The sequence below is a fragment of the Canis aureus genome, chromosome 11 (assembly GCF_053574225.1).
Source record: "Canis aureus isolate CA01 chromosome 11, VMU_Caureus_v.1.0, whole genome shotgun sequence".
In the NCBI taxonomy this organism is placed as follows: Eukaryota; Metazoa; Chordata; class Mammalia; order Carnivora; family Canidae; genus Canis; species Canis aureus.
The window spans coordinates 49,509,699-49,536,783 of NC_135621.1; the positions used below are offsets into that span (position 1 = coordinate 49,509,699).

Here is a 27,085-nt window from a genome sequence, read left to right on the forward strand (position 1 = left end):
ACATACGATTTAACATAGAAGCAAAGTTATAGTGTAAGCAAAACAGAAATGACAGGACTTGTAAAGTCGGTCTTAAAAACCTGTTACAGGGCACCTGGCTGGCTCAGTCAGTGGAGCATATGACTCTTGACCTTAAGGTCCTGAGTTTAACCCCACATTGGGGTAGAGCCTACTTCAAAAACAAAACCAATCGTATTGTAATAAGTATAAAATAATCATAAGTGATATTAAAGCATCATTTTATAGTTTCATTTTTTTCTTAAGTATACATTAAAAGTGGTACCAAAAATAATGGAATCTTAAGAGTTGAGGGATGAGGGAACATGTTATATAATTTATAGGTAAATAATTATAAAACATGCATGGGAATGATAACATTAATTTAGGGCAGTTTATTCAGAAACACTGCAAAGTGTGAGATATTTATTTCCACCCCCCAACCCTCAAAAACCAAAAATGTTAACATGGGTTAAATCTGGGTGATAGGTAAGGGTATCTTATATTCTTTTCTGTAATTTTCTATATGTTTTAATTTTTTATAAAGTTTTGAATTAAAAAATAAAATACATTGGGAAGGGATACCAATTTATAATCCTAACATACAAAATGTCTGTATCTTTTGCTTTCTCTCAAGTGTTGTACATTACCAATCTGGTAGGTAAAATATTGTAATTTATGATTTTTTTTATTTAATTCTCAAATTATTTGATTCCTAATGACATTGAACAGTTTTTCTCCTATTTTGGCTAGTTTTTTAATCATCTTTTATTAAAGCCTGTTTGATATGTTGCTTATTATCTGCTAATACAGTTATCATTTATTGATTTGTGAGAGCTCTTTATATATTCAGGAAATCAACTATTCTTTCAAATATGCCATGACTTATTATTTTATTATTTGTCTTTTTAAATAAGGATATTGGGGATAGGACTAAGAACAAAGCACATCTAACAATATGGAAATGACCTAATTCCTGAAAAACTACAAACTCAATAACATGGGTTTATTTTTCCCCCCAAAAAAATCGTATGCCATGATACTTTGTGTTTTTTCTTACACAGTAATATTGTTTTGGTGCCAGTTTTTTACAGTAAGAATAAAGTCTTTCTGCTATGATTGGAGAGGCACAGGTGAGAGCTAAAATGCTCTGAAGAGTATTAGATAGCTCTCTTTGGTCAAAAATACTAAATAATGCTTTTATCCTCCATACGCCATTTGAAATATATAGTGGGATTTATTTTTTATTTTACTTTTTTGAAGAAGTAAAATTTACATACAGTAAACTGCAAAGACCTTAGATGTTTAATTTGATGAGTTTTGAGAAGTGTTGGCTTGGTTATTTATATTCAATAGCATTAGAATTTGGGACACCTGGCTGGCTCAGTCAGAAGAGCATGTGGCTCTTGATCTCAGGGCTGCGAGTTTGGGCCCCATGTTGGCTGTAGAGATTAAAATAAATAAGTAAGGGATCCCTGGGTGGCGCAGCGGTTTGGCGCCTGCCTTTGGCTCAGGGCGTGATCCTGGAGACCCAAGATCGAATCCCACATCAGGCTCCCGGTGCATGGAGCCTGCTTCTCCCTCTGCCTATGTCTCTGCTTCTCTCTCTCTCTCTGTGACTATCATAAAAAAAAAAAAAAAAAAAAAAAAAAAACTTTAAAAAAAATAAAATAAATAAGTAAACTTCAAAAGTTTTAGAATTTTATTATTTTCTTTAACAGTTTGAACCTTCAGTTGTATACTTAGACAATCTTTTCACATTCTGAGTAAGTAAATATTTACATATATTTTTATTTATGACTTTGGTTTTATTATAAATACGTAATACTAGTCAAACTTACTTTGGGGTATTACACCATGGTGAAAATCTAGTATATTTTCCATTATCCCCGTATACCAGCTAATACATAAGCCAGTCTTTTCTTATTTATTTGAAAATGCCCTTTTACTATATGTTCTAGTATTCACTTGTGTTTTTATGGGCATTCTATTTCATTGCTTTGTATTATGTATCACTATGTCATCTTAAGTATCGTAGTTTTATTATATGTTTTATTATCTGGTAGGGAAAGTGCTCCCTTATTACTCTTAGAAAAATCGAATGCTTATTCCTCCAAATGAACTTTTGAATATTTTGGCCAAGATTTCCCTGCCAAATAAAAATCTTGTTAGTGTTGAATTGTTATATGCTTAGATTAATTGGAGGGAGGGGTCATTGATATCTTGAACAGATAAGAGCTCCAAGCCAGGAAAATGCTGTATCTTACTATTTATATGAGTGTTTTTATGCCCCCCAGTAAAGTTTTATAGTTTTCTCTATATGCATGATGCATTTCTTCAGTTAATTCCTTATTATTTTAGAGTTCTTATTGCTGTTATGAATAAACCATTCTCCCCCAATATATTTTTAATTCATACATTCTTTGTAGGAAAGGACTTAATCACTTACAACAAAATCATTTCAATTTCTATCATTTCCACCAGATGGCAGTCTCGGGCATGTCCATTTGTAAAGCCGCCGAGGGCTCTGGTGACAAGAAGGGCAGTGGCTGCAGACCTTCCAAGCCCCTAAAAGTACAAGGACATGAAGGTTTTTGGTTTTTTTTTTTTTTAATCTGAAAGAAAAATGAACCCCACATTATCTAATTGTGTTATTTATACTGCTATTAACCTGTAATCTTAAAGTCCGTTAACAGAGGCAGAGAAAAACTTTCACTGCACCTTTCAAAATTGCATATTCTCTGTCCCTGTGATAAACACCTGTGTCTTTGGGGAAATATTTTGATTTTATTCCAGGGATTCTCATGGTTAGAGGCTGACTTTAATCTGTCATGCTTGTTTCCCTTCTCCTAAAAGCACCATTTAAATGAGAAGTTACTAGGTTCCTAAATGTTCATGTAAGAACATCTTTCTTTGATTCTGGTATTTGTGATGTCCAGATCTCTTCCGAAATGAGGCTCAGTGTTTAGAGTCAACAGAAAGGAAAGTAAGTTTGTAACCAGCTTGTTCTACATGAATACAAATTTTAATAACTCCCTTAGATTAGACACTTTTTAAACTAGTTTAGATCACGTCAAAGACTTCTGTTTAAGAATATAGAAGGTAGTGGATATCTTGGTCACACAAGACACCAGCTCAGATATTTTCTGGAAAATACTTTCGCAGTGGCCAAAAAACTGTACTTTTGAATGACATATCACCTAAGCAAACTCCCCTCTTGTGCCTTTTATTATAATTCCATTTGTTAACTTTTATATAACAGTAGTAAATGACTAGAACTATACAGTAACTATATACATTCCCTCTCTGAGAGATTGTCCACTCCCAGACCGAAAGCTGCAAAAAAGAATGATAAATAACCCATGTTTGGTCCTTGAGCACAAAGGCTGCCAAATTTAATTCTTGCTTTTCCAAAGAACTGCTATAAATATTCTAGGAAGTAATAAAGCAAAATTTTGAAAGACAGCAGATTATTTCTTTTAGGGAGACCATGGAAAAGTTTGATGTTTTGGTCTCTGGATAATTCTGTGATGTAGTATGTGGAGTCACAGATATCTTGAGTGTATTCCATGGATTTATTCATGTTTTGCATAATATCTGAGAGTGAATATTGAAATAAGGCTTATGGCAATCTCAGCTACGTAGTAGGTATTTCTAGAGCTTGCATGTAATGTACTGAGACCTACCTTTAAGACAAAATTGGAATTGGTTAGAATTAGGTTTATAGCATACCACACATTTCCAGGTCGTTAGGGGTAACCTAAATTATATCAATAAAACTGTAAGTTAAATGTACCTGGAAGATTGGCCATGTAAAATTGTCTTTGAAAAGGAAGGAATTCCCTTCTAATAATCCACGTTTGTATTGTATGTATGATTTTTTTAGGGCTTTTTGCATTTTCAGGGTGGAACATGCATGAATATAACAGGTAAGATGGAATATTCCCCATTACAGCATTATACTGTACTAGACTAGACTAAAGAAGTAGACCATGAAAAATTTATATGATGCTAATTGCTTTAACTCTAGGGGTGAATGGGAGGGAGGCAAAATAGATTACATTTTCTAGACTGATTTCACATCAAAAAACAGCACACACATTTCAGTTGTATCTCAGTAAAACTAGAGGAACACACACGAATGTTTGTCCATTTGAGAGATAAAAGTGGCCAAAAAAAGCAAATTCTGAATGATTTGTAGTTTATGTCCTCAAAAGTTTTAACATAGTAGCTCTGAAGAATTGTCATTTGTGTGCTCTTCAAAAACAGAGTAATAAATTTTGTAGCTGGTCAGATCTTTATATATTTATGGAATTTCAAAGTTGGAAAAAGACATTTAGCAGCCTCTCATCTGACCCTCCAGGAACCAAAATCTTTCATTTTGGGCAGCTCTCCTGGTCCCCAGTTGGTGGTTTCCTCCTTCATTTGTCGTATTAGCTCAAGACCAAACATTTAACAGCAGCTACTGTGACGACTCCTAGCCTTTACTCTTTTCTATCACCAGTTCACTCATCATATGTCCTGGCTTCTGTTGTCTTTACCATTCAAGACCCTTTTGTGCAAATGCTCTAGTTTTCTGTGTCTTTCTGAAAGTGCTCAACCCAGAGCTAACATAAGTAGCAGAGCTGTCATTCCTTTGTGTAGTTAATACTCTTCATCTATTTAGCACCCAAATGATGGACTAGCTTTTCTGACACTCACATGATATTGTGTGAGTCTTCAAAGGTTAACGATTTTTACTGCTGTTAAACAATTTCCCCTCATCCCACACTTGTGTAGTTGGTGTTTTGTTTATTAACCTACTTTGCAGGACCTACATTTATTAAGTTTTCTTTTGTTTGATTCATTAACCTTTTTAGATGTTTTTGGATCCATGTAAGATCAATTTGCTATCTTTTTCTGATCACTCCAAAATTTCATATGTTAAACCTTGTATATTGAATGAAACAAGTCTGAGGATAGTGATCTATCGTAGGCCTCCAAAACTTTGCAGTCAGATACAGGTTGGCCAAGGGATCAATCAACACCCGTTAGTAAGGATGTAGTGATTTGCTGCAGTCCATATCTCTCCAAGGTTACAGAGGATATTGTTGGAGTTTACATTCCTTGCAGAAGTCCTGCATTTCCCAAATGTTAGTCAAGTAACTGCCCCTAAAAGTTTGGAGTCACACCTGTTGATTCAGAGTGAGTGATGGTCTCTCCTAAAGAATTAGAAAACGCTAGAAGGATCTTCCCTGAGATCAGTTTCAAGTTGCCATCATTTTGGGCCTGTCCTCAAAATTGGAATGACCTTTTCTCTTTTTGATGTTGTGGCTGGTCCCTCCCTATTCCACACTTGTCTCAAATGTAAACAGTGGGCTGCTCAGAAATATTCTTAGATTTTCAGTATCATTTTCTTATTTTCTGTCAGCATAGAATAGGAAATGAAGTTCATATTGGCCTTATCCCTTGTGTATAACTTGGCTAATTTACATCTTTACCTTGACCCCATTCCTATACATACCTGCAGATTTCTGGTGGTGGTTTTGCTAAAGGTGTTTCTTGTATCACTTAAACATTTTTGGAATTTGGACTTGTTACATTTCTTCCTGTGAAAACTGCTGGTTTCCTGTTTTTGTTTATTTGGTAATATTACTGTTTTTAGGTACATCTCCCTTTTTCATCCTGTATGTGTGTGATTCTTAAAAAGTATTTTCAAAAATAACGCAGATATGTTTTTAGAAAAACAAAAAAACAAAACTCTTAACGAGGCTGAGAGCCTGAGTGAGGTCAGGTGCGGCATGTAGCTGGAAGATGGGATGGAGCAAAACAGTGCAGTGTCCAAAGGGATGCAATTCACATTTCAGGCCATGGGGACAAGATGCAGGAAAGTGTTCTCAGTATATAAAAGTAGTACAGTTAAATTGCAACCAATATCTGACAGGTGGAAGTAAAGTGACTGTCCAGCAGCAGCCCTGGCTGGAATGTTACATTCGCTTTGGGAAAGGAGAACAGCATAGCTTTCTTCTTTACATTCTTCCCTACCTGTATTATATCCTCTTTCCCCCAAAAACAACAACAACAACAACAACAACAACAACAACAACAACAAAACAGCTGGAGTATAACAGAGGAACTCAGCTCCATGCAGGTGATTGTAAAGGACTAGCTGTGACTCGCTAGGCTTTAGTTCAGCCCTCCTGGAAGATCCCTTCTGGTGCACACTCTGTAGCAGGTGCCTTTTATCTCTTTTCTTGACTTCCTCCATGACCAGGGCTGCAAAAATAAACTGATGGGAAGGAGGAGAATGACCCACATGTAGACAGCTTTGTAAATCTCTGCAGCTATACTTACCATATATACTGTTGATAGTGTATTTGTGTGCATTTATGTATGTATACTATACTTCAATAAAAATATTTGTTTTTAAAAAAAGGGAACCTTGGCTGATACAATAAACTTTATATATATTTGTATTCATAGGAAGTTTTTGTCTTTTAATGGAACACAAATAGTTGAGTAGATGGGTCAGATAATGCTTTGGATAGTATGAACTAAAGTACATTTAATGAAAAACTCACTTTCAGGGCAGTGGGGAGAAAGGGGAGCCTTAAAAAGATAAGCGGTGTTTTAATCAGGGTAAGCAAAACTGCTGCAAAAAACCAGAAGCAAACCTGTAATGGTTCAAATACTAGAAGTTCATTTCTTACTTGTGTTTACCAGAGTGGGTGTTCCAGATAAGTGTGCTGCTTTCTCCCACGTGGTGATTGAAGTCTGAGACTGTTTCCATCTTGTGGCTACATCATCCCCCAGGGCCTTGTTGTCATCTGTATCCAATGAGAAGGGGAAAGTGAGCAAGGAAAAGGTTCCCTTACTTCTTAAAAGTCTCACTACATTTGAGGAATTGAAATCATAGAAGACATATTCTCTGACCACAGTGGAATCAACCTAGAAGTCAGTAACAAAAGAGCAGCACACTTCTAAATAATCCATGTGCCAAAGAAGAAGTTATAAGAAAAACTAGAAAATATCTTGAGCAGATCGAAAATGAAAATCACAGCATACCAAAGTTTGGGGGCTGCGGCTAAGACAATATTTAGTGGGAAATGCATAGCTTTAATCACTTATATGAGAAAGAATGTAAGGTCTCTAATTAAATTTTCAACCTAAGCAGTGAGTACAAGTGTGAGGAAGGAAGGAAGGGTAGGGTAAGAACAGAAAGCCATGAAATAGAAATCAAAAAATAGCAAAATCAAATTAGAAGCTACTCTTGAAAATATCAATAAAAGTGATAACTTCTAATCAGAAAACAAATTGTCAGTATGAGAAATGAACAGGAGAACACCTTACCACAGATCCTATAGACTTTTATAAAAAGGAATATTGGAAAAAAAATTATTCCTATGAAATCAACAACTTAGGAAACATTTGAAAACCAGTGTAATTCAACAGTGGGAGGGAGTATGAAAAAAAAACCATTATCTTATTACATTCAGAAAAAGCGTTTGACAAAATACAGAACCTATTTATGGTTGGAATTCTCAGCAAAGCACAAATAGAAGGGAACTTGCTCAATCTGACAAACGGTAACTAAGTAACACCTAAACCTAAAATCTTTAATAGTAAAAGACTGATACTTTCCCTCTGATATGCTGAACAAGGCAAGAATGTCTGGTGTCACCTCTGGTGTTCCAGGTGACTGGAGGTTTAAGCCAGTACAACAAGACAGAAAGGAAATTAAAAGCATACAGATTGGGAAATTGAAAAAAGAAATTGTAAAGAAAGACACATAAAACTATCCATTTGAATATGGGATGATTGTGTAAGTAGAAAATGATAAGGAATCTATAAAACAACTAATAAGCTTAGCAAGGTCACAGGATACAGGGTCAATGTACTAGAATATCTCTATTTTTATATACTGGAACAAGCAATTAAAAATTGAAATGAAAAAAAATTAAAACAAAAAAAATTGAAATGAAAAAAAATTTACAATAGCATCAAAAAACAATGAGAGGCGCCTGACTGACTCAGTTGATGGAGCATGGGGCTCTTCATCTTGGATTTGTGAGTTCAAGCCCCACATTGGGCATAGAGCTTACTTAAAAACAAACTCTTCAAGAGACGCTGTTAAGAAAATAAAAGGCAAGCCTGGGGCAAAACATAACTGATAAAAGACTCATGTTTATAATAGACAAAATTTTTAAATGGGGAGGATATTGAAAACCTGAGCATTATACCAAGGAAGATAGAACAAATGACTGACTAGTAAGCACGAATGCATGAAGTTATTAGTCACTAAGGAAATGAAAATTGTAATACCAGTACAACTCACTAGGATAAAGTTACAAAGACCAGCATCACCAATTGTCCTCAATAATGTGGAGCCGAGAGAATGCTCACACATTGCCCATGGGAAGGGAAAAAGGTCCAACCACTTTAGAATACAATTCGGCACGTTATCTTTTTTTTTTTAAGATTTTTTTTTTTTTTTTTTTTTTTTTAGAGAGCACAAGCAGGGGGAGCAGCAGAGGGAGAAGGAGAAGCAAGCTCCCCTTTGAGCAGGGAGCCCAATGCGGGGCTCTATCCCAGGACCCCCGGGATCATGACCTGAGCCAAAGGCAGACATGTAACCTACTCAATCACCCAGGCACCCCTGGCACATTATTTTAGTTAGTATAGCTTCATAGTAATTCTCGCAATCAGGTAGTAGGAATCTTCCAGTATAATCCTCCTTTATCAGAGTTGCTCTGACTGGTTCAAACATTCCAACAAACCCACCTCCCTTATAAGCTTTAATACTATACTAACCTTATGACCAGCGATTCCTCAATATTTACCCAAGAAAAGTGAAAACATATGTCCACATGAAAATCTGTACAGAAATGTTTGTAGGAGCTTCATTTATAATAGTCCAAAATTAGAAACACCCCCAAATTCTTTCAACTGGTGTAAAGGATAAACTATATCCATACTAATGAATGCTGTTTCACAGTAAAAAGGGATAAACTACTAATTCACGCAACAATATGGCCTTATGTGGAATGAAAGAAGACACAAAAGATATATCTGATACGATCCCATCCATCTGATGTTCAAGAAAGGCAGAATTATAGTGACAACATATCAGTTGTTGCCAGGGCTGGGGATTGACAGCAGAGGGGTGTAGAGAGCTTTCTGGAATGATGGAATGCTTCACTCTCATGAGTGTGGTGGTCATCACATAGCTATACATTTGTCAGATTTCATCAAATTATACATCTGAAAGTGGTAAGTGTGTATTCAATACACCGTTAATCTGACTACAAGAAAAATGTGTTAATGTAGATTTGGGTTTGTGGGTATTCACTGTAAAATTTTTTCAAATCTGATTTATGTTTCATAATTTCCATTTTAACATATTTCAAAAGATATGAACTTGAGATAAAAATCACCAGAGAAGAATACTCCAAATTTTATGGCCTGAGTTCTTTTTCACAGGGGCCCCTCTTTGTGACCTGCTTAGGGTAAGTAGCAACAGGAACTTACTATTTATTTATTTATATAGTAGCTATATGTATATAAGAATGTACTTACTATCTGATTATTACTTAATGGTTCTCTTAAGCAGCTATGGGGATGAGGGTAAGGTTGGAGTGAGGAGGAAGCTTTGCTAAGTAATCCATTCATATGGGCTGAATTATGTGATATCAAAAAATAGGAATTGATCAAGGCCATTTTATTACATAATCCTATCTGCTGCCTCCCCCAGCAACCAGGAAAACTTATTTGTAGAACATAGCTTTAAAATATTGTAGAGGCACCTGGCTGGCTCAGTCAGTGGGACATTTTGGTCTTGATCTCTGGGTCATGAGTTCAAGCTCCATGTTGGGCATAGGGTTTGCATTAAAAAATAATAACATAAAATAAAATATTATAAAAGTAATTAAAATTGTATTGAAATCCAGCTATAGAAGATGCCCATGGTTGATTTTCTCTCTTCAAGAGCCATGGCTTTGTAACATTTTAAAGCAGTCCCTTCATTGCCAAAACCAAAACCCCTTTCATTTACTACTTATAAAAAGTAGAGTGCCTCCACTGTAATTACGACTTTCATTTTTGATGTCTCTTCATGCTTAGGAGAGTGGAAATCTACCTTTTAAGCAAAGACCATTGCCTTACAGATACAAAGGTGTTAGCATTCATTGAAGCTTTTGGAGTGATAACTTTTTGTAATGACCTCTTAACATATTTAGTTGTTTGTCTTTATTCGATAGGTCTAGGGTTGACAAATTTTGTAAAGGGCCAGTGAGTAAGTATTTTAGGCTTTGAGAGCCACATCATCTCTGTCTCTCAGCTCCTCTGCTATGGCAAGCCGCCACAGATAACACACAAATGAAAGCATTTCATTCATTATAAAATTTTATTTTATTTATTTATTTTTTATTATTATTTTTTTTATAAAATTTTATTTACAGACATGTATTGGGCTGGATTTGATCTGGGACAAAGTTCGCTGACCCTGGCTGTAGATGATAAATACACCCCAAAACAAATCTGCTACCTGCTGTGACAAAGAGTTTATAGAGTCAGGTAACCTGGGTACTTCTATAAAGAAAACTAATATTGATATGATAACAGAGAGGTTTAGGAAATGCTACTCCAAAATATGGCAGCTGGGCATATTGCATATTCCAAGCTGGAAGAATTTGAGAAATAGCATGTTCAGGAAGGACTTTCTGACCCTCCTCTGAAGCAGCTCCTAAAACCACTCTGTGACAAGATGCCCACCTGGCTCAGTTGGTTGGGCATGCAGCTCTTGATCTTGGGATGGTAAGTTAAGCCCCATGTTGGGTGTAGAGATTCTACAAAAGTAAAGTAGGACCCTCTCATGGGGGGCACCTGGGGTGGCTCAGTTAGTCAAGCATCTGCCTTTAGCTCAGGTCATGATCTCAGAGTCCTAGGATAGAGCCCCACGTTGGGCTCCCTGTTCCCTGGGGAGTCTGCTTGTCCCCCTCCCCCTCCCAATTCTTGATCTTGGGATTATGAGTTTTTTACATTTAAGAAAAAAAACAGAAAAATTAATATTTCTTACTTGGAATAATTGAAGATATAAAATTATTCCCAAGCAGATCATTCTTGTTTTGTGAAGAATAATTTGAACCATTCCCTTTAGTTCTATAAATGTAGTGAGTAGACTCTATTGTTCTGGTACTTCATGCTTACTAGCAATTGTTATAATGTTAACAGTAACTTGTATCCTTGACATAGGCCTCACCATGTTCTGCTCTTTGTTGAGGAGGGAACTGACCAATCTTTACAAGAGGAGCCTCTTAACATTGGTAGGTAGCTTGTATATGCTATTTAATTAAATGTTTAATTGAGTTTTATTTAAATTTATCTAAAATAAATTTTAAAATTTAAATGTATTTTGCTTAATCTTCATGACAACCCTGAAGTAAGTGTAACAGGTGAAAGAGCTGAGGTCCAGCCAAGGAGGTTGAATAATTGACCCAGGACCATGGATGGAAGTTTATAAGTTGCTGATCTGGAATTTAAACTGGTCCCAAGATTTTGCCATGTCACCATGCCAAATCGAGGTGAATTACATGAAATTGTAACCCCACCAGCAAGAACAGTGAAGGGCACTGGGCTGTGCCACTAAAGCAGGTGGTGGTGAGCAAGTCATACGGTTGTTGGGCATCTTTGTTTCATCTCCTATAAACAGAAGAGATTGATAATCAATGGTTCCCCCAAACCAGAACTTGAATCCAAGTTTCTACTTGTCCGTCACAAAATTAGAAAAACGAGGACAGTATAGTTCTCCCTTGAAGCTACAATTTACCTACTTAAAGAATTTTCCTGTCATCTAAGATTTGTGTTTTTACATGTTTTGGCATTACAGTGTCCTTCATATAATAAGATACTGGGAGTAGACTATTTTTTAATATCCTTATTGAACAAAGTGAAATGTTGGTGTTGTATTTTTGGTTCTCCCCATTTTGGGATTTTTTTTTTGCCCATAAAATCCCAAAGTTTGGAAATCATTGTTCTAATTATATACAAACTAGCAGGGTGAATATTTGTTGTTAGGATTTTATTAGGGCTACAGATTTTTTTTTCATTAAAACTTTTTTTTTCAGTTTGAAAATTCTGGTCTAGGGGCACCTGGGTGGTTCAGTGGTTGAGCTTCTGCCTTTGGCTCAGGTCGTGATCTCGGTGTCTTGGGATCAAGTCCCACCATCGGGCTCCCTGCAGGGAGCCTGCTTCTCCCTCTGTCTATGTCTCTGCCTCTCTCTATGTATCTCTCATGAATAAATAAATAAAATATTTTAAAAAAGAAAAGTCTGTTATATATAAAGCCTGTTATAGAAAGAAAGCTAATACTTCAGACAGAGCAAAGACTAGAGGAGTATTCATTCGGTCATACACAAGGCCCTTTAAAGAGATTAAGGATATGTTGTGCAGATCCTCTCAAACCTGGATTTGAATTAATTACCCTCATATAAAATTTGGGAGATTCTACATATTAATGCAGATTTTCAGCTTCTCTGGAAGTTAGATCTGTCAATCTCAGTTCTTCATTGTTGCTGTAGCTGAGTGTCCACTGCCCCTATAGTCCGGGGAGGAGCCTTCTCATCTGCCACCACCTTGCTGTTACCCGGTCATCCATGTGTGTCATTTCAGTCTGGCAGGCTTTGGCCTTTGAAACCTTCTGCAGTGTAGTCCAGGTACCACTGCACTGGCCTCACCTAGGAGGTGCTTAGAAATGCAGCACTAAATCAGAACTGCATTTTAACAAGATCTACAGAAGATTTGTATGCAGATTAAAGTCTGCCGAGCCTTACCCAAGATGATCCCAGCAAGATTCTGAACGTTGATCATTGGCAAAGCCCTGGCCTGCTCACTGTGGTGACAGGTACAGCGCTCAGCCATCAGAGTGGAAAGGCCAAATAAAATCACATATTAAAATAGCTGTAATTATGAGGATGAATATACAAATGAGTAAGGAGTTCTGGGAGGGCTAGATGAGTGTCCACTGGAGTTATATTGGTGGGGGATGGCAGATGGAGCAGGGCCTCAGGAGAGGTGGGAACAAGTGTCCAGAACAAGGTGTTCATAGACTAAAGTGGTGAAACAGTAAACATCACTGGTTGACTTGAGCAGAGAGCCTGATTTGGAGATATTCAGAGAGAAATAAGATTAGAACATAGTGTGGGCATGGACTGAAGCTTAGACTTCTAAGCCAAGATATGTGGACTTTGTCTTCTTTATCGTGAGAAGCCACTGAAGGCTACAGAGGCTCAATATAAGTGTTATTGAGAAGATCAGTGGCCTGGCAGATTGTTAGGGTCAGTGGGCTTTACTTTATAGGGACATATTCCCAATGGGTTTATCTATATGGCTACCTTTGGGTAAAGCCATTTCCTTAAAGTATGACATATTTTGTGTCTTTTCTACCTATACTGGCACTCTGTCCCCTGATATATGTTCCCAGAGACCCTGATCCAGCTGAATGTTTCCTGGCTTTAAGTCAGACCTTGCTAAGACTGTCCATTAAAGGTCAGGGACCCATAGAGCTCCACCCATCCCCAGAATACTGGGTTTGGCCTGGGAGTTGAGGGTATCACTCAATATCCAACAACCACATTTCCCCAGCTTTAAATTGCAGAGAATGGCGTTTGTGTCCTAGTGAAGTTCTAATGCACAGTGTTCTCAGATGACTGTAGCTGTTGATTCGTGCTCTTTGATTTTGGAGCAAGACCATTTGTGGCAGTACAGTGTCTACCGGTGCTGATAATTACAAGTTTTCTGGAGCAGCTCCGTGTGTCTGAATTTGAAGTATTTGTCACAGGGTAGGTAACTTTGGTGTTTGACTGTTGGGTGACCTTTTTCAACAGAACTTTGTTAAAGACCAGATATTATGTGTCATTATTTCTTTTGTGATTCTGGACTTTTTTTTTTTTTTTGAGAGCAGTCTTTAAGCAGTAAAGAATTGAGACACCCTCAGGTTCAAACACTTTATAAATCAGCCCATTACACTGTGGATCCAATTACATGGTTGGCCAATGATGTCACATAAGGACATGATTATGCTTTTTTTGTTTCTGTGTATGTTGTTTTGTTTTTTAATGTCTGGAGGATAGGCCACCAGGAAGGCACAGTGGTGAAGTGTTACTATTAATAGCAGTTGCTCTGGATTGACAATGGCCACGGAAATCCCTCATCTATGATTGTCACAAATCTGGGCCTGAGTTACATAGAGATGTGTGTCATTCATCAGGCCGAAGTATTAGCTCCAGGCTGCACCTGGTGCATAAGTGGCTGTTGGGAATACAAATTAAACATTGATGCAGCTCAACAACAAAAAATTGAATAACCTAATTAGATAAGGGGCAAAGGACTTGGACAGACATTTCTCCAAAGATGATATGCAAATGCTGGCAAGAATGGGAAAGATTAGCAGTAATCATCAGAAAAATACAAATCAAAACCACAATAAAACATCACGTCCACATCCATCAGGATGGCTACTATAAAAACAAACCAAAACAGAAAATCGGGAGTGCCAGCAAGGATATGGAGGAACCAGAACCCTTGTGCTGTGTCGGTGAGATTGTTTAACAGCACAACCACTATGGAAAGCATTATGGAGTTTCCTCATAAAGCTAAAACTGTGGGCAGCCCGGGTTGGCTCAGCAGTTTGGCGCCGCCTTCAGCCCAGGGGTGTGATCCTGGGGACCTGGGATCAAGTCCCATGTTGGGCTCCCTGCATGGAGCCTGCTTCTCCCTCCGCCTGTGTCTCTGCCTCTCTCTCTGTGTGTCTCTCATGAATGAATAAATAAAATCTTAAAAAAAAAGTTAAAACTGAATTCCCATATGATTTAACAATCCCAGATCTGGATACATATCCACAGAAATTAAAAGTAGGCTTTTTTTTTTTAAAGGATTCATTCATTCATTCATTCATTTATGAGAGAGAGAGAGATGAGGGGACGAGGGAGAAGCAAGCTCCCCATTGAGCAGGAAGCCTGATGTGGGAATCAATCCCAGGGCCTCAGGATCATGAGCTGAAGGCAGATGCCCAACCGACTGAGCCACCCAGGTACCTCTAAAAGTAGGCTCTTGGAAGACATAAACAAAATGTGGTGTTACATATGCAATGGAATATTATTCAGTTTTAAAAAGGGAAGGAGATGCTGACACCAGCTACATGAACGGACCTCAAGGACAATATCCCAAGTAGAATAGGCCAGTCATGGAAAGACAAATACTGTATGATTCCACTTATAGAAGGTAGCTAAAGATGTTAAATGCCTGGAGACTGAAAGTAGGATGGTGGTTACTAAGGGTTGAAGGGAGGGGGGATAGTTGTTTAATGAGTGTGTAAAGTTTCAGATTTGCAAGATGAAATAATTTCTAGAGATCGGTTTCACAACAATGTAACAATGTGAATATACTTAACACTACTGAACCGTACACTTAAAAATGTTAAGACAGGGATCCCTGGGTGGCTCAGCGGTTTAGTGCTGCCTTCGGCCCAGGGCATAATCCTGCAGTCCTGGGATCGAGTCCCACATTGGGCTCCCTGCATGGAGCCTGCTTCTCCCTCTGCCTGTGTCTCTGCCTCTCTGTCTCTCTGTGTCTCTCATGAATAAATAAATAAAATCTTTAAAAAAATGTTAAGACAGTATATCTTATGTGTTTTTTCATCACCATTGAAAAAAGTGTTAAGCACGTGATAGATTAATTGCATCAATATCCCAGGTAATGGCTTCCCTGTATCCAGGTCCTTTGCCCCAGAACTTCACACATGGACTCTGGGCTTGGTCCATACAGTACAATCCAAACGGGGCTAGGGGCCTTTTGAGGCTGGTCACAAAAAGGAAATAATTGTGCTTTGTTTTCTTTCTGCGGTTGGGACACTCACATAGGGGGACCAAGCCAAAATGCTATGAGGAAACCCGAAGTAAGCCCCTATGGAAAGACTACCTAAAGAGGTCCATGTGGAGAGAACTGGGACCCCCTGGCTGATGGCCAATATCACCCTCACCAAAAAGATAGATGTATGGTAAGTAAGCCCTGAAGAGATACTCAATGTCATTAGTAATTAGGGATGTACAAATCAAAATCACAACAAAATACCACTCTGTACCTACTAGAATCACTAAACTTAAACCTAGTGAACATAGCAAGTGTGGCAAGGATGTGCAAGTACTGGGACGCTCATATGCTGCTAAAGGTAATACCAAATGGTGCAGCCACTTTCCAAGACAGTTTGGTAGTTCCTTAAAAGGCAAAACACATGCCTCCTATATGATCCAGGCTTCCACTCCTAGGTATGTACCTGAAAGAAAAGAAAGTCATATTCTTACAGAGACATGATTGTTCATAGCAGTTTTATTTATCATAGTAAAAAACTGGAACCCCCCCCAACAATGGTATGTTCATACAATGGAATTCTACTCAGAAGTAAGAAGGAATGTACTTAGCAACTATGAGATACCACTACCCTCCTATCAGAATGGCTGACATCTGGGCACCTGGGTGGCTCAGTGATTGAGCATCTGCCTTTGGCTCAGGTCCTGATCCTCATGAATAGATAAAATCTTAAAAAAAAAAAAAAAAAAAAAAAAAGAATGGCTGACATCCGAAACAGTGACAAGACTAAATGTTAGTAAAGAAGTGAGTAAGACTTACACACTCTTATTCATTGCTGGTGGGAATGTAAAATGGTATGGCCACTTTGGAAGACAGTGTGGCGGTCATGCAGGTAATGGACATGTTCATTATTTTGATTGTGGTGATAGTTTCATGGGTGTATACACATGTTAAAACTTACCAAATTATATACTTTTTAAAAAATTTTATTTATTTATTAATGAGAGATACAGAGGGAGATACAGGCTCCCTGTAGGGAGCCCAGTGCAGAACTTGATCCCAGGACCCTGGGATCATAACCTGAGCAAAAGGCAGACGCTCAACCACTGAGCCACCCAGGTGTCCCTCAAATTATACACTTTAAATAAGTATGGTTTATCATATGTCAGTTTTCTTTTGGTAAAGCCATTTTTCAAAGGCCAGAATCAAACAGTAACCCAACTGTTGATTTTCATGACACAACAGTTGATGGGCAGTTTGGTTGACCTGGAGTAGGTGGCCTCCACTGATGCCAGCTGAGCTTGCTCAAGCGTCTGCGGTCCATTGAGCAGCTGCCTGGGGAACAGCTGGTCAAGAAGACCCTACATGGGCAGATTCCACGCTCCTTCCCACATCTCCCACATCCCTCCTTCATCTTTCTGCAGGCCAGCCTGGGCATGATCTCCTGGTGATGGGAGAAGTGAAAGAGGAGCAAGAATGCACAATATTTAGAACTGCTTTTTGTGGTGGTGTCCCATTGGCCAAAGCAAGCCACACGTCCAAGCCCAGGCTCAGAGTGTTAAGGGTCTAAGACAAAAGGGGCAAAAGGCATGCATACAGGGATGCAATAAGTGCAATTAATACATCATGTACTTTAACAATGTTTTAATTTATGTTTATTTCTTTAATTCCATCAAGAAAGTACTTTTATGCAATGACTTTTATATATGTTAATTTCTTATATATAATTTGCAATTGCTTTTAATCTCTTACTGAACAAAATTCAGCTACTGATTTCTTTGCATTAATTCTTTGTGTATGAAACGTAGTAAGGTTTTTTTTTTTTTTTGAAAAGTTTTGTTGTGACATTTGTCACACTCATTCCGTTCACGTTTCTTTTGCCATTTTTTGGGTTATATTAGATCATAAAAATGTTTTAAAGTAGTCTAACTTCCAGCAGAAACATGTTTAAATATTCTCCTCAGATTTGAATGGTGATGTAAGTTTAACTTCCCTCTCTAACAGGCATAAATCTATTTTTTGTTTCCTTCTTATTAGAACTTTTTTTTTTAAGATTTTATTTATTTATTCATGAGAGAAACACAGAGAGAGAGAGAGATCGAGGCAGAGATACAGGCAGAGGGAGAAGCAGGCTCCATGCAGGGAGCCTGATGTGGGACTCGATCCCGGGACTCCAGGATCACACCCTGGGCTGAAGGCGGCACTAAACCGCTGAGCCACTGGGGCTGCCCTAGAACTGGTTTTTAAAAAACGTTTTACTCTGGACCATATTTATAACAGTCAGTCCAGAACCAAGTTAAATGTTATGGTTGAGGTGGGGCCCCTGGGTGGCTCAATTGGTTGAACATCTGTCTTTGGCTCAGGTCATGATCCCAGGGTCCTGGGATTGAGCCCTGCATCGGGCTCCCTGCTCAGCAGGGAGTCTGCTTCTCTCTCTGCCCGTCCCCCACTCATATTCTCTCTCCCCCAAGTAAATAAATATTTTTTAAAAGGAAAAAAAGGGAAACTGGCCGGGTATCCAAGATCAGAGAGCACATGGTAGAGGCACACTGGCATCTCACTTCCTCTGACTTCAAATCTCCTTCATTAAACTGTACCAAGGCAGGAACATTTAGCTAGGTGATAAAAATCTACATTTTTGTGCAGAATGTACTTTCTACTTTTCCTCTTCTTCCTCGTCTTCCTCCTCCTCTTCCTTCTTCATAGAGTTTGGTCTATCAGTCTTTAAGTGATAATTCTTTTTTTAAAAAAAAAGATTTTATTCATCCATTTGACAGAGAGAACCAGCACAAGCAGGTTGGGGGGGAGCAAAGAGAGAGAGGGAGAAAGGGGCTGAGCAGGGAGCCTGATGCGGGGCTGGATTCCAGCACGCTGAGATCATGACATGACCCAAAGGCAGACTTTCAACGGACTAAGCACCCAGGTGCCCCTTTACGTGACTATTCTTTTATTCATTTAATAATGTACCAAGCACAGAGCAGGAGGCTGGGAACTTAGAGATAACTTTGCAGTAGGTCCTGCCCTCGGCTAAACAGGTGAATGCAACATGGGAAATCATTCTTCTCTTTCAAATGTTCACAAACCTGACAGGTTATATGTTGCATATCACTTTGGTGGGTTTGCTGCTGAGTGGACGTCTTTATGATATGATGACTTTAAAATGCCTTATATACATATATTCCCTCCCTCCCCAACTGATGACTACTTCTGTATGTTTGTTTACTCACAGAGTGTTTCTGGATCTTGTGGTAGTCCCTAATATTCTATCTCCTGTTTCCTAGATATTTTTCTCTTCTTTGCTTTACTAGCATGATTGTGTAAGTCACTTGGGGTTTGAATTTACAGAGCAGACTTATCTTCATTATCTCTGATTCTTTGTCCTGATTATCCCTGGTGCCTCTTAAAGCTTCCTTAGTCATTTTGTTCCTTATTCACATTTAAAAGTTTTAGCAGCAGTGTGTTTGGCTTTCTGCAATCAATACATGCTTTTAAAAATATCCTTGAAAGTAAGTTTTACTGATCCTTTGTGCTTGGAATTCTTAGCTTTATGGTTATCTTGTCTAGATGACTGCCAGCTGCCTCTTCTGTCTGGTGTTTCAGTATTGGTTCATTGAAATTCTTTTCTGTCTTCTTTCTTAAAGTTTGCTTTTTTTTCTCTTTCCCTTAGATATGGGTATGGTGTTTATGAATTTTGGATGGCTGTTGCTAGGGGAAGTCACCCTATTTGGAAAATATGCTGAATGACTAATATTCTATCACATGGATATACAATAATAATTTTTTAGCTGGTCTTGCGTCATTGAACATTTAGGTTATTTCCAGTGTTTTCTATTATAAATAGCACTGTAATTTATAAGCCTCATTATATGCAAATTCTTGTTCTTTTTTTTAAGATTTTATTTATTTATTTGAGAGGAGAGACAGCTGGGAGGTGGGGGGCAGGAGGAGAGGGACTTCCCTCTGGGCAGGGAGCCTGACTCAGGGCTCAATCCCAAGACCCTGAGATCATGACTTGAGCCAAGGGCAGATGCTTAACCAACTGAGCCACCCAGGCACCCCTACTAGCTGAAAATTTAATAATGAATGCACACATTCATCTGCCATTTCCCTCACACAACTCTGATTATATTATCTGTACTGTTCTAAAACATTTTTTCCACTTTACACTATATTTTGAATATTTTTTTATCAGCCCAGATACATAAACTTGTCTTTGTAGGATATGTGCTATACCATTGTCTGAATATGCCATAGTTTATTTAAATTATTCTCTAGTGATGTATATTTAGATTGTCTCCAATTTTGTTGTGTACATCCTTGTACACATATCTTGTTGGTTCCATCTTCAATATAAGTTGTTTTTTTTTTAAGATTTTTACTTATTTATTAGTGAGACAGAGAGAGGCAGAGAGACATTGGCAGAGGGAGAAAGAGGTTCCCTGTGGGGAGCCTGATATGGGATTTGATCCCAGGACCCTGAGATCACGCCCTGAGCCAAAGGCAGATGCTCCAATATAAGGTTTTAGCTGTATAATTTCCAAGCAAATGTTACATGATTTCTTTTTTCTTTTCTTTTCTTTTTTTTTTTTTAAGATTTTATTTATTTGACAGAGAGAGGGAGAAATGGAGAAGGAGAGGGAGAGAAAGGCACAAGCCTGGGAGCAGCAAAGGGAGAGGGACAAGCAGGCTCTTAAGCAGGGAGCCTGACACAGGGCTCAATCCTAGGACCCCGAGATCATGACCTGAGCCGAAGACAGACACTTAACCAACTGGGCTACCCAGGTGCCCAAAGTTTATGCAATTTCTAATTTTGACATATATTCCCAAATTGTTCTACATAAAGTTTGCTCTACTTTATGCATGAATGTATGAGTGCCAGTTCCCATATATTTTCGAATGCTGGATTATCGAAGTATTTCATTTTTGCCAAAATGATAGTTTAAAAATAGTGTATATCTTTTGAATTTTTGTTTCTGTATCTTTAATTTTGGGTGAAATTTACATTTTTTTTTGTTTATTAAACACTTGTAATTTTTTTTCCTGCCAACTGCTTATATCCTTTGTCCATTTTCCTATATTGTGGTGTTAATTTGTACAATCAATTTCTATATTATGGAAATCAGCTTGTCATTTGGCTTTGCCATTTAGCTTTTATCTTTGTGGATTGTTCTTTTTTATTTTATTTTTACTTTTTTTTCAAGGTTTATTTATTTGAGAGAGAGAGAGAGAAAGAGAGAGAGTGAGAATAGGGGAAGGGACAGAAGAAAAGGGCGAAGCAGATTCCCCACCAAGCAGGAAGTCCAGTGTGGGGCTTGATCCTGGGACTCTGAGATCATGACCAGAGCCAAAGGCAGACACTCAACTAAGCCACCAGGTGCCCCTAGAACTTATTTTGATGTAAGGAATAAGGAAAGCTATATAATTTTGTTTTCTCTTTCAAATAGCTAGCTAGTGTCCAACATTACTTACTAAATAATCTCTTTTCCTGATTGGAAATGTTGCCTTTTCATGTTCTAAATTCTCTTCTAATAAGTGTCTATTTTTGATGACTCCCATCTGTTCAATTGATCATTTGACCTATCCCTTCTTTCGTACCAACTCCTTATTTTACTGGAGTTTTTATTTTTAAATTTAATGGAACTGGCTTCATTTATTACTCTGAAAATGTTAAAACTCATGATACACATTGCCAAATTACTTTCTAGAATTATTGTGTTAATTTACACCAGACACTTGTCAGCACTATTATCTTTTAGAAATTCTTTGCTAGTGTGATTGAAAGTGCTCATTTGTTTCTCTGATATTAATGAGTTGATTTGTGTGAAATGTCTTTATATTTTTCCCAAGTTTTCTACTGGCATTTATACTTTTTAATTGATATCATGAAATTTCATATATACGTATTAAAGCCTAACAATATATATGTACCTTTGATATTAAAGACAAAAGTGCTTTGGCATATTTATTACCAACATATTTCTAAACTTCATATATACTCTTTAATCAGTATACTTTGTTATATTATATATCCAAAAATTTTGTTCAATCTAGTCCAGCAATCTTCTTTTCTGATTGCTTTTGTTGTTTTAAAAAAAATCCTCTCACTAAAGACCAGAGAATCATTCAATTGTTTTTATTCTTTATTTTTTAAAAAGATTTAAAAATTTTTTTAAATTAGTCTCTACACATAATTGGTGGGGCTCAAACTCATGACCCTGAGAACAAGAGTTGCATGCACTTCCAACTGAGCCAGCCAAGCACCCTTTGTTTTTAAAAGCTTCTAGTTTGCATATCCTGGAAACTCAAAGTATTGCTATTTTAAATGTAGGGAAGTTATTTTATTTCGTTTTAAAGATTTTACTTATTTGACACAGCAGAAGTAGGGGGGAGCAGCAGGCAGAGGCAGAGGGAGAAGCAGATCCTCGCTGAGCAGGGAGCCCGATGTAGGACTTGATCCCAGGACTGCATGATCAGGACCTGAGCTGAAGGCAGACATTCAGCCGACTGAGCCACCCAGGGGCCCCAGGAAGTTATTATCTGAAATAAAATACAGAGAAGTAGAATGGGGCACCTGACTGGCTCAAGTCCATAGAGCATGTGACTCTTGATCTTGGGGTTATTAGAGTGAGCCCCATGTCGGTGTAGAAAAGTTGAAATGAAACATTTTTAAAAAATTTATTTATTTATTTATTTATTTATTTATTTATTTATTATTTATTATTTGTTATTATTATTTATTTCTTTATTTATGATTTTATTTATTCATGAGAGACAGAGAGACAGAGAGACAGAGACACAGGCAGAGGGAGAAGCAGACTCCGTGTGGGGAGCCCGATGCGGGACTCGATCCTTGAGCTCCAGGATCACGCTCTGAGCCGAAGGCAGACACTAAACCGCTGAGCCACCCAGGCGTCCCAAAATGGAACATTTTTGTCACGAAGGCATATTGCTGTGGCGTAGAGTTTTCTCTACATTTATATGATTGCACATTTAGGATTTGAGGTTTTATAGTTATTTTTATGATTTAGAATAATTTTAAAACTGAGTATTTTTGCACATTGTTTTTTTCCCAAACAGTAACTGAATTTCAAGAATTAGATCCTGTGTGAAAATTACCATTATGTTTTTGAGATAAAGCAATTTTAAGACACGATGTTTAAATTCTTTTGATTTTTAAAAAATTCACAAGGTGCATAATTAATAATGAGAGATGCTAGTTATTGGATGCATTCAATGAACTAGGTATTGGGATTTACTCATTTAAAAAAATAACCTGGACAAAATCAAATGGTTTATTCCTCTGTACCATACACTGCTTCTAAATCATTCTACAAAAGAACAAAAACTCAGCACCCATAAGAATTCATACAGCTTTTTTTTTTTTTAAGGTTTTATTTATTTATTCCTAAGGGTCACGGAGAGAGAGCCAGAGACATAGGCAGAGGGAGAAGCAGGCTCCCCGCAGGGAGTCCAATGTGGGAATCAATGAGATCCTGGTGTCCTGGATCAGGGCATGATCCCAGAACACCAGGATCACTCCCTGAGTCAAAGGCAGAGGCTCAACCACTGAGTTACCCACGAGTCCCTCATATGGCTTTTTTAAAGAAAAAAAATTCTTGTTATCTGATCAAATGAGTCATAGGGTTGTTAAAATGCCACTGATTAAATGGGAACCATGAGTCATCTTATATTCTTGGAAGGCTTGCAGAATCTTTAGGAAAGCATACCTAACTTTAATGCAGTTTCCTCAAGGTCACAAATGTTGTAGTTTACACATGTCAATGATTAAATAACTCTTTTATTTTTTTTTTAAGATTTTATTTATTTGGGGCAGTCCGGGTGGCCCAGCGGTTTAGTGCTGCCTTCAGCCCAGGGCATGATCCTGGGGACCCAGGATCGAGTCCCATGTCGAGCTCCCTGTGTGGAGCCTGCTTCTCCCTCTGCCTGTGTCTCTGCCTCTCTCTCTCTTTCTGTGTGTCTCATGAATAAATAAAATCTTTAAAGAAAAAAGATTTTATTTACAGAGAGTGAGCAAGCACAAATGGAGGGGCAGAGAGAGACGCTCAAGCAGACTGCATGGAGCTTGACTCGGGGACCCTGCGACCCTGAGATCACGTTCTGAGCCAAAATCAAGAGTTGGCTGCTGATGAAATAACTCTTAAGTGCAGGTATTAGGTGCATTTATATTTACCTATAGTTAAGCACTTGAACATGCAAGTCATGGAATCCTTTCTCTTTATCCTCTCCTTCTCCATCTTCAGAAAGTGCTTCCAAGAATGGAAGGTAAAAAACAGGAAAGAAGACTGAAGGCATCTGGCGTCCAACAGAGTATACAAATGGTTATTTATATGGTTGACCTGAACTGAGATGAAATTAGCTTCCATAACAACGTGTTGTTCCTTGTCCCCATTCTTCCTCTTGGATTTGTAGGAAGAGACCTTCACGCCAAAACATAAAGGAGAGCCTGTTGCCGCTTGCAAAATTTAGTTTCTTTTTCTCATACCTAGCTAAAATGAACACTTAAAAAAGATTACTTATTTATTTATTTGACAGAGGAAGAGCACAAGCAGGGGAAGCAGCAGGCAGAAGGAGAGCAAGAAGCAGGGAGCCTGACTCAGGGCTCCATCCCAGGACCCTGGGATCAGGATCTGTGCTGAAGGCCGACGCTTAACAGCTGGGCCACTCAGGTGCCCCCAAAATGAACATTTTTAAGCTTTTTTTTTTTTAATGTGGCAAAATATACATGATATAAAATTTACTACTTTATTCAAGTATACAATTCAATGGCATTAAGCACTTTTACATTGTTGTGCAACTTTTTCATCCTCCCATTTGGAAACTCTGTACTCAGTAAACATTGATTCCTCGTTACTTGCCTCCTCTTAACCCCTGCTAACCACCCTTCTATTCTCTGCATAAACTAGTTTAGGGGTCCCCTAGAAGTGGAATCGTGCACTTTTTGTGGCCGGCTTCGTTCACTTAACATAATGCCCTCCAGGTTCATCCATGTTAGGGCCTGCAACAGGATTTCCTTTCCACGGCTGAGTAACATTCTATTGCTGGCATGTATCACATTTCGTCCATTCACCTGTCGAGGGGTGCTTGGCTTGTTAACACCTTTTGACTATTGTGAATAGTGCCGCTGTGAACACCGGTGTCCTCCGTCCAGTCACATCTGAAATCGCAGTGGAACCCCGCCTCCCGTTTCCCTTTCTTCCCCTCTGGGCCCCTGTCCCCATCCAGGTCTGAATCCCTCCGTGTTGGGACTTGAGCCACAACAGCCTCAAGGGCTGATGTAAAGAGAATTTTTTTAAAAAGATTTATTTATTTATGATAGAGAGAGAGAGAGAGAGAGGCAGAGACACAGGAGGAGGGAGAAGCAGGCTCCATGCCGGGAGCCCGACGCGGGATTGGATCCCAGGACCCCATGATCACGCCCTGGGCCAAAGGCAGATGCTCAACCTCTGAGCCGGCAGGTGTCCCAAGAAGTCTTTTTTTTTTTTTTTAAAACCCTTTTTACCTTTGCCCTTTCTCGCTCGCCTGGACTTTGGCCAGCCAGGTTTATTTATAAACCACCAAAGCTCCTTAGAAGCCCAGCGTTTCAGCCCGCCTGTCCACCGTTGTTATTGCAGGAAGGGACAGCGAAGGGACAAGGCTGCGCGACATGGCCAAGGGGACGGACCGGAGAGGCTCCGGGGCGCTGAGGATGCAGGCGTGCCGGACCAACAACGGCTTTGTGCAGAACGAGGGCCTCCCGGCCAGCGAGCCCGAGCCCGAGCCCGAGCCCGAGCCCGAGCGGGCGCGGGGCCCGGCCAGCTCGCCTCCCTGCCCGGGCGGGGCCGCGGGGCTGGGGCTGGGGCTGGGGCTGGGGGCCGCGGGGCCGTACGCAGGCATGCCCAAGGAGGTGCTGTTCCAGTTCTCGCGCCGGGCCCGCTACCGGGCGCCCCGGGAGGCCCTCTTCTGGCTCACCGTGGCTTCGGTGCTCGCGCTCACGGGCGCCACCATCGCCATCATCGCCGTGTCGCCCAGGTGCCTGGACTGGTGGCAGGCGGGGCCCGTGTACCGGATCTACCCGAGGTCTTTCAGGGACAGCGACGCGGATGGGAACGGAGACCTGAAAGGTGGGTGCGGGCGGGGGGGGGGGGGGGCTCCCGACCCAGCCCACGGCGCGCGCTCAGGTTCCGCCGCTGAGCCCCCCGGCGCCCCTGGCCGGGAGCTGCTTATTAGTAAAGAAGCATAAATAATGTTTTAGGGACCCCCGGGGGGCTCAGCGGTTCAGCGCCCGCCTTCAGCCCAGGGCGTGACCCTGGAGCCCCGGGATCGAGTCCCGCGTCGGGCTCCCTGCATGGAGCCTGCTTCTCCCTCTGCCTGTGTCTCTGCCTCTCTCTCTCTCTCTCTCTGTGTCTCTCATGAATAATAAAATCTTTAAAAAAATAATGTTTTATAAAAATATTAAATCATATCTTTAAAAGGTAGAGGCTGAGCCTTTAAAGTTTAAAGAGAGAGATGAAGGAAAGGAAAAAAAGCATTAGCAGGGTGCATTGGACATTACTTGAATTGAGGATGATTTAACATAATACCCCCATTAGTAAAAATAAAATGAAACACAAAGTAAAAAAATTAACTTTTTAAAAGTCATGCCAATAATTTCCAAAGGAGTTCTGGGTAGAATATCCTTAGACTTTATTGCTCAAACTAGGACGCTTTGAAAAAAAAATTTTTTTTTAAGGCTTTACTAAGTAATCACCACACCCAATGTAGGACTTGAACCTTGAGATCAAGAGTAGCATGTTCCTCTGATGAGCCAGCCAGGCAGCCCCACAACCCGGTTATTTTTAGAGTGAGACAGAAAGAGGGCAGGGAGGGGCAGAGGTAAAGGGGTGAGAGGATCTTAAGCAGTCTCCGCACCACACGACCTTGATCACAATCCTGAGATCACGACCTGAGCTGAAATCAGGGGTCAGTCACCTAACCAACTGAGTGACCCAGGTACCTCTCCAGCCCCCGAACACTTTTAAAAGTAAAATTTTACGACAGTAAGCATAAACTGAAACTGTCCTGGACAGCTTGGTTGATATGGTCACCATAGTTCAGGGTAATGATAAGAAACAAAATAACAGGGACACCTGGGTGGCTCAGTGGTTGAACGTCTGCCTTTGGCTCAGGGCATGATCCCAGGGTCCCAGGATCGAGTCCCACTTTGGGCTCACTGCATGGATCCTGCTTCTCCCTCTGCCTATGTCTCTGC

The 27,085-nt window shown here is 39.3% G+C and overlaps 2 protein-coding genes and 1 long non-coding RNA gene across 6 annotated transcripts in view; 2 read left to right on the forward strand and 1 right to left on the reverse strand.

Annotated features, from left to right (window-relative positions):
- Positions 1-2,633, forward strand: part of PPM1B (protein phosphatase, Mg2+/Mn2+ dependent 1B) — an 88,901-nt gene extending 86,268 nt beyond the window's left edge. The window contains exons 6-7 of the mRNA XM_077915255.1: positions 1,719-1,763; positions 2,482-2,633. Of these exons, the coding sequence (XP_077771381.1) occupies positions 1,719-1,763 (45 nt within the window). The 3' untranslated portion in view covers positions 2,482-2,633. The remainder of the gene's footprint in view (positions 1-1,718; positions 1,764-2,481) is intronic.
- LOC144324058 (uncharacterized) lies at positions 1,689-25,628 on the reverse strand. 2 transcript variants are annotated; one of them, XR_013389435.1, is made up of 4 exons: positions 25,358-25,628; positions 24,029-24,275; positions 6,687-6,803; positions 1,692-2,565 (listed from the first exon to the last, which is right to left on the reverse strand). It is a non-coding gene; the product is annotated as an uncharacterized LOC144324058 (long non-coding RNA). The 2 variants fall into 2 exon arrangements; XR_013389436.1 differs by lacking the exon at positions 24,029-24,275 and having other exon boundaries at positions 1,689-2,565.
- The window catches only part of SLC3A1 (solute carrier family 3 member 1), a 48,083-nt gene continuing 37,473 nt past the window's right edge, over positions 16,476-27,085 (forward strand). For 2 of the 3 annotated variants that reach the window (XM_077915248.1, XM_077915247.1), the window contains exon 1: positions 25,474-25,958. In XM_077915248.1, the coding sequence (XP_077771374.1) occupies positions 25,502-25,958 (457 nt within the window). In that variant the 5' untranslated portion in view covers positions 25,474-25,501. Of the gene's footprint in view, positions 16,642-25,469; positions 25,959-27,085 lie in introns of those variants that run through there. The other variant, XM_077915246.1, reaches the window with a different exon arrangement.